This window comes from Ovis aries, chromosome 19 (assembly GCF_016772045.2).
Source record: "Ovis aries strain OAR_USU_Benz2616 breed Rambouillet chromosome 19, ARS-UI_Ramb_v3.0, whole genome shotgun sequence".
NCBI lineage: Eukaryota > Metazoa > Chordata > Mammalia > Artiodactyla > Bovidae > Ovis > Ovis aries.
In genome coordinates, this window is record NC_056072.1 from 30,021,605 (window position 1) to 30,029,798 (window position 8,194).

General features: G+C 39.0%; 1 protein-coding gene across 3 annotated transcripts in view; it reads left to right on the plus strand.

Annotated features, from left to right (window-relative positions):
• The window catches only part of EIF4E3 (eukaryotic translation initiation factor 4E family member 3), a 42,952-nt gene extending 38,265 nt beyond the window's left edge, over nucleotides 1-4,687 (plus strand). For 2 of the 3 annotated variants that reach the window (XM_060402193.1, XM_027958167.2), the window contains one exon: nucleotides 1,273-3,260. Coding sequence is in view for 2 of the 3 variants with exons in the window: in XM_027958167.2 (XP_027813968.1) it covers nucleotides 1,273-1,319 (47 nt within the window). In the remaining variant the exon portion in view is untranslated. Of the gene's footprint in view, nucleotides 1-1,272; nucleotides 3,261-4,417 lie in introns of those variants that run through there. The other variant, XM_060402194.1, reaches the window with a different exon arrangement.
• The last annotated feature ends 3,507 nt before the right edge of the window (nucleotides 4,688-8,194 follow it).

Genomic DNA, 8,194 nt, shown 5'->3' on the forward strand with positions numbered 1-8,194 from the left:
TTAATGTCTATCCTTAAAGTCTTTCTTAAAAAGAATTAAAACAAAAACATAAAAAGTGAAATATTTCTAAATTTCTGCATAAGAGAAATGTTCAATTACATCGGTTTAGATTCCTGGATGCTCATAGGATGGGCTGACCTGAGGTAGCCCTCAGAGCTATAAAGGGTGCCTCTCCCAGTGTTTCATCCAAGTGAAGACCAGGTTTAGGTGAACAACCAGGATAATCCTGAAGGGAAAATGATCCTATTCCCTGCCAAACCCTGACCCCACACTAGTCTGAAGAATCTAGTTTATCTGAAAAATACAGACTTAGGAGACGTAAAATGGGCCAGCCCATGTCTGCCTTCCCAGGACTCCCTTCCTAGCAGGGAAGAGCTGGTCGGGGGGGGGGGGGGCAAAGCATGGGGAATCCTGAGTGGCCCTTGGCTGTGTTCGACCTGTCATAGTAACTTTTCCTCTTGAGAGAAGAGGATCCACCCTCGCTTCATGATAATGGTTGAACCAGGTCTGGAAAATAGAATTTCAAACTTGGCCTTTTGCCTTGGAGGACATATTCTATATTTCACAGGCCTCCTAGTTCCCACTTCCAGTTTATAAAAATGTAAGTCTTTGGAAAATATTTTTGGTCACATCATTTTTTATTCTAGAGTTCCTATTTGTAATTAGTCATTTTGCAAGCCAGACCCGTAGGGCTGGGAAAAAAAAAAAAAAAGGGAAAAACGAAGAAACAAAAACCATGACTGGGAAAAATAAAAGACCCATCCGTTTAATCAAACTTCATTCCCCCACAGAGTGTTTAGAGGTAGGGGAGGACCTACGAGAATTGCTACCCCCTTGTGTTGTTCTCTGTTTTGTTTTACTTTTTGTTTGGTTTGGTTTTTCAAGATAGGTTTGTGAATGGCCCTGTCTGGGTTCTGTGAGGCAGCCCACACCCCCAGCCCAGCATCCTGCGGGGGCCCCGTTTTCCCTGCAGCATTTGCTCACAGCCCGGCATATCCTCCTCATCAGCTTGTCAGGATTACTCATCCTCCCCAGCCCAGCAAGAAGAAACAGGCAGCATGCCCATTGCTTGTTTATTCCCTGTTTTAATTCTCATTATTACGTTTCTCAGGAAATGCACGCCTTAGCTAACAGTTACTGGCACACAAAGGTGTTTGAGTTCTTGCCAACATTTGGGGAAACTGAATGAGATGCCTTAGAGGAGGGTTGCCCCATCCTTTGCTTAAAGTTTTCTTTCCTTTTTTTCTTTTTTGTTTTTTTTCTGTCCTTTAGCCCATGAAGAGCATCATGCTTTTGAAGGTGGACGTGGAAAACACTAATTGCACTCTGTAAAGAATTCTTTGTCCTTTGCTGATTGGTTTTGGAAACGGTCTTAACAGGAGGGAGAGTGAAGAGGAGACCTGCCGGAGCCCGATGCTGGTTCATTTAGAGTGGGTTTCTGCCCCTGCAGATTGAGCAATTAGGACTCAAAGTGGCAGGTGGGGAGGGGGGAGATTGTGTGGGTTTTTACTGTCACATTACTTGCTTTTCTTTCTTTTTATTTTTGGCTTTATGAATTCTCTGTTCTTTTCTCTCCAGTTTTTTTTTTTCCTCTCTCTTTTAAATTCCTCATTCAGTCTAATTATTGTTTTCTATACTCCCCTTTCATTGAGGCACAAGAAATCGGTTTCCCTTTAAGTAGCTGTGCTGTACCTAGTTAATGAGAATATGCATAATCGTGACAATACTGCTTTTGAAAACCACACTGTCCTCCGAGGAACACTAGCTTGGTGAAACCTGTCTTTTGATTATTTGTTGTGACACATTCCTACATACTCTGCACTGGGCATTGTTTTTTTTTCTATCCCAGGGAAAAGAAAAACCTTACTTAATCTGATTTTGCACTGACAGCACCCACATCTTTTATTTTTCCTTTTTAATAATTTTTTTGTTAGAAATGAAAGGAAAATAATAGTTGGGTTGCCAAACATGAAAACTATAATCACAGTTGAGTATCAGGATATATATCAAACTGTAAATCTTTGGACCTTCTGTGGAAGTATTTTCCAACCAGAATTTCAATTTGGCCTTTTCAAAAGAAGGCCTAGAGTGGTAGCAGGATTCGTCTCAGTAGGAAACCTTGTAATTTCTGATTTAAAGAGAAGGTGATATTTTAATTGTTTGAACTAACCTTCTTCTGAATTTTGGGTGTGTGTACCCATTTAGGGCTCTCCAAATCAATTCAGACACATTTTGTTAAATGATCCCATTTCCCTGTTCATGTTGTGTGTCGTTTCCAATAATCAATCATCCTCTAGCCTGGGCAACTTTCCCCTGCCTTTTTCATTTAGGAGCAGAAGTTAAATCTCATTTCCAAGATGAATGTGAACATTCACAAAGTTGAACTCTGAATGCGTTTTGTTCACATTAATTTTTGGAATTGTTGAGATACATCGTATTATGTTACCAAATAAATACATTTTAATAGAAGGAAATGACCACCCTCTGGAACACTCAGAATGTTCCCATTTCCCTCCCTGCACTCTGCCAGGCCTCCTACTACATCTGCCTGAAAAAGGCAGGGCCATTTAGAAAGGCTGCCTCCTGTCAGCTTTTTTTTGGAGTCAGGGGAGCTAGGGCATGCTTATACATCTCACAGAAGGGCAGTGAACTTCAAATTTCCTTTCACCCAGGATTTTTAATTCCTCTTTTATTATTGACCAGCAGAGAGAGGCGGGGCTTCTTCCAACCCCCAACCTGAGTTTGTAAATAAAATTCTCCATTTAAACACTTTAAAGGACTTCAAACAACATCTCTTTACAATCATTGTACCCTTCACTTGCATTACTAACCACATCAACCATAATAAAAAAAAATGATCATGGCTTTTTTTTAATGCTTTGTTTCTAAACTTGAGTTTCTCCAGTGATTTCAAAATGAGGTATAAGGATATCAGACCCATTTTCAAAAGCCTGGAACGTGTTCTTTTTAAACACTGTACCAACATCCAACTTGTTTTTCAATTATTGATCAAGAATTGAAAAAAATTTTCTGGGCATGAGTTTAAATTCTCTTTTATACTCTAAGTATTTTTTCTGATAGATTAGAAGAAAGGATATAATTGCCTTATCTTCTTTATAATTGTCATATATATTTCCTTAAGTAAATGGATGATGAAGTATTTTTATTTTTGAACTTTATTTAAGGCATTGTGATGACATGTTCAAGTTTTGCATGTATGTAGCTTTTGAAGAAAAAAAATAAAGTAAAAGGAACAGGAATGTTAGGCTCCCATTAATGTTTTCTAGTTTCTATTGTTTATGATCGCGAAACATGGCTTAACACACAAAGTAGATTTTTCTGTCCCAGAGAAATTGTGCAACTCTTTCTGACTCTGGGAAATACCAACCGTGAGAAGGATTTAATTTGCCTAAGTTAAGAACCTATCATCTAAATTACTCTGAGAGAGGATTTTGTCAGATTTTGCTTTGGAAATTGTTTTAATTGAATATTTAGTTCATAAGGGACAGTGTATGAACTAAGCTGATTTAATCAGTTTAAAAACCTCTCATTACCTTTTTGGATTAAAGAAGCTAATACTCTTTTGAGGGACAAGGGACTGTCTTGTGGGGCATGTGACTTTTGTGTTAGGGTAGTGTCCCCTCCTTGGCCGAGGCCAGGGAAAACGGGCAGTCCCAGCAGAAGCCTGGTGTCTTTCCGCCAAGTCTTTGCAGGTGTAGCCTGGACTCTGTGTAGAGTCATCCGCAGTCCCTCCTGTTCAACTGGGGACGGATCATACCTGTTGAAAGTAACTTGTCTATATTTTGGTTTTCTTTTTTAAGTGCTTTCTGAATGCTGACTTACTCCATTTTGATATTTCCTTCTCCCTCCTCCACCTTTTCTGCATTTCTAAAGTGAGGGGTGAGGGTATAGTTTACAGAGAACATGTCCATTTAATATCATGTACCTATTAAATTCAGGATATAGTTGACAGAGAAAAATATGGAAAGGAAAACACAGTTCCGGTAAACTCTGAGTTTGACTTGACTCTGATTTTCTCCACTGTCTTGAATTTAGCTGATATCCACATCCTACATACGGTCACAAGACTTCATAGTTGAAAGAAACTTTTGAGTATTGTTGGGTCCACTTGACATAATGTATAATCTACCAACAGAGATTGCCTTTTATGAAAGGACAGGGGACTAGCCAGTGTGATGCAGCTGAGCACTGAAGTCTGAGGGCTAAATCCCAGTCCAAGTTTCCTTAAACAGGGAACACCCTCTAACCCCAAAGCAAGTTGCCCCAATCGTGCACTAAATATCTGATCCAATCTGGCCATTGATAGACACGTACATAATCAGATGCCCTTGCAGCTCTCATTCTATCCTGAAGCAGTGTCATGGTGTGGCGTTCTAAAATAACTTTATTATTCCAGGAGGTGGGGCTTTGCTATAAGATGCCCGACTCCAAGAGGATCCCAACTTTTGTACTTACATGAAACTGACAACGTTTAGATCGATCACACGGTGGCGCTGCCTTCCAGCCGACGGTCCTGGCTCAGCAGCATAATGTATCCAGCTCTGCTTGTGTAATTACATTAAGATTCTACTGCCTATTGCTCTTGTGGTTTTATAAAACTTTGATGAGATGCTACCAGTAGAGGTTTAGTTCCCCTACACCTAATAAAACTGTATCAACGATAGAACACTCCGGATGTGGTTTAAAAAGTCTCAAATTTTAGGCTCTTATTGAGCCTTTGAGCAGTTAGGAAGAGAAGGAATGAAATAAACCAACATATAAGAAATGCCAGAAATGTTTCATCATATTAGGCAAATATTGTGTCCAAGGGGAGAAGTGACATTAGAGTTGGATTCTTTTGTTTGTGTTCGCTTTCTAGATTTGAACCTCCCCTTTAAAAGTGTAAGTCTGGTGTTCACCTTTCCTGTGTTGACGTTCCTATCACATTCCACTCACTACAAATGAAAGTAGAGGACTGCCTGTAGATGGTTTATTTCCTAATGGAGGATATTGAGACCGATCACAAGAGAGTTCGGTGACTCAGGATTGTAAATGCCTGGAGAACTGCCTCAACCTCAGAGAGGAGTCTGAAGGTGAGGAGGAAAAGGTTAGGTATGGGAGTGCAGTGAAAAACCCCTTGGAACTCATCTCCTGTGTAGCAGTTAGGGTGGGCCGTGCCTCTGCATTTCCCATGAGGAGAAAAGCCCAAATCGATGACACACATTTCACACATCTGATGATGATCTTTTTGTTTTCTGCTTTTACGTATGCATCAAAATCTAACAGTACTTCTTGTTTAGGTTAGCCCTTTGAGGCTCAAAGTCACTGTCTTGTAGATCTTGCTAATGCAACTTGACTCTTCAAAGAAAACTCACAGACTCTTAGAATTTTAGGGTGGAAGGGACCTTTGAGATCACCTACCAGGGCGTCTTGTCCCTTAGCTTGTAGAAGAATTACTGGGGTGCTTCCTTTCTCGACCCCAAACCTAAGTTTCTGATTCAGACACCTGCCTTTTTAGCAAGTGCCCCAGTAGTTCTAGTATGGGTCGTCCTTAGGCCCCCATTTCGTGCATCCCTGATTATATCCAATCCCTAGATATGACAAACGAACAGAGCATCCCACCCCTACCCCCCCAAGCTCTCTCAGGTGACCTGATTCAGTTGTATAATACCAACAACTTTCTGAAGCCTGGAGAAAGCCATTATTACTTAGACTTGAAAAGATGATGCTCGTAAATAAGAACTTTATGGCTAGCACCACAAGTAGTAATAAGTAGCCCATCTCCGGAAGTCCATAATATAAAACCTTTAGTACAGAGTGGCAGGCTTTTCTCTTTTCTAAATACCATTTCAGCCTGTTAAGAGAAAAGAAATTAATGTTCAGAAAAAGTAGTTACCCCATATGTGCAGTAACTACTTTTCTATAATGTCTTATGGCATCTGGGGTTCAGCATCATTGAACAAGATTAAATGAACGTTATAGAGCTATAAAATTGCATGTAAAATAACGCAAAACTGTTCGAATGACTATCAAAGAAGCCCGTGAATGAATTTCCACTAAAATTAATTGTCATTCCTAGACATGGCTTAGCAAAGCTGTTACTAAACTGGAAGGTTTCTTAGATACATAAGAGTATCAAATAAAAAATCAAGTAAGTGTTCCTTAAACCATGTTGATGATAAGTGAAAGTCATCAAGAAGTCAGTATTATTTTGTCCATCATTGCTACTACAATTGAGAGTTCCATTGTATATGTGTGTGTGTTTTGAATGTGCCTTACTAGAATATCCAATAAAATAGCCTTTTGGATATTCTATAGTGTCCTTCAGAAATCATGAGGTTGAAGAAATCTGTCTTAAATGTTTTTGTTTTGGTTGGTTCCTGAAAAAGGTGATCGACTCATTTAACAAACTGCATGATTTGTTCATGACAGTTTCAACTGCTCATGTTGAAGTCAGAGAATTTTTCTGAAACTTTTATTTTGGAAGTGTTTGAGATTTACTAACCTGGCAACTTTACATGAGAGAAACAAGAATGAGGTAAATATGATCATTTCTGAGTGTTGTGTAGAGCTTTTTTTTTACATACAAAAAATTGACTTTAGCAGGTGAAAATTTTATTTTTAGCAATTTATATTGGTGAAAAGTGGGGAATATTAAAGGACATTGAGCATTTTAATTAAGTTATAGGTTTTTTAAAATTTTCAAGTAAAGCTATATTAGTTTTGGTGCATATACATTAAAATTCCCCCCCACCCCTGCATTTCTTAGCCGTTAGTCAGATAATATGGCAGGCAGCCATTGTATGGTTTTACCAAAAGATTTTAACTGTCTTCTCAGTAATTAGTTATTAACACATCACCGTTCCTTTGCATGTCTTCCTCATTTGAGATTTCAGCTTCATTGAAATTGTTACATAAAAGGACTTCAGAGCTTAGACTTGGGCACACTTTAGCTTGGGACCTCCAGCACCATTTGTCCCAAATCTAAAATCTTATCAGTCTGCATTCGAAATTATTCATTCTTTTTGAACTGTGTTACCTGTATAAGTTGAACCAGGTTTATTTGCTTGATTTCTTGGATCTGCCTGTGCCCCCTCCTCCCCATGGTATACCATCTGTGCCCTGTGCTTTTGGGGCCCCTTCACATATGGCTACAAGCTGGTGTAATGCCCTTCCTTTTGATCTGGCTTCATCTAGTGATTTGCTCAGTATTTTTAAGGTCAGACCGAAGAGTTTTCTGTTCTAGTTATTTTTGATTTCATATTGTGTGTTGTGTTTGATGTTTCGGATACATGTGAAAGTTGCATCTCTAAGTCAGTAATTTTTATTCCAGCCTTTGGCAGCCATCAGGTAAGACTAGACTGTAACTTTCTTATTTGAAAACATGTAGTGATTTATGTGTTTCGTGCACGTGTTTGGCCTTTTCATGAGAAAGTTCTTACTGGTTTCTAATTTGGGACTATACTGCTGTGAATTAGCACTCCTGTCTTTTAGGTTAGAACTTCATGAGGTTTGTTTAAGTGTCTGTTAATTTGTAGAACTTCACGTTGAGATTTTTGTTAATCTGTTGCTGTGAATTCTTATGCCGTAATTGGGTTCTGTAGTATAGAAATGTAGTCCCTCGGGTTTAGAATTTCATGTGGTGTTATTTAACCACATTGCTTCATCTTAAGAAGGTCCCAGGTATTTTTGTGTTGACTGTCAAACCCTGTTTATTCCAGCACCGACTGCAGCTTTCTGTCCACCTGTTTGAATGCGCGTGAGCATGGTATCTGACCCTAGTGTGTTGCCGTGCTCCTCTGACAGGAAGCAGTATCTCTGTTTGTTCTACTCCCTTCTTGAATATATTTGGTGGTAGGGCTCATCTTGGTGTCTTAGAAAACACATTTCATTTATTTGCATTCTTTTTTTTTTTTAACCCTCTGCCAAGAATGGTTTCATTTTAGAATAAGCCAATCATGCTTGTTTCTTTTTTGTCCCCCAATTTGCCCATAAGATTCAGCTGTTCCTTATTTAGCCAAGTAGATTTACTCCTGCTTTAGAGCTACCCTGTCGCTTTATAAACAAACAGAAGAAAGCAGCAAACTCTTCCTTTTTAACTTTTTATTTCATGTTGGCGTTCAGTTGGTTAACACTGTCGTGTTAGTTTTGGGTATGCAGCAAAGTAATATACATGTATCTATTCTTTTTCATA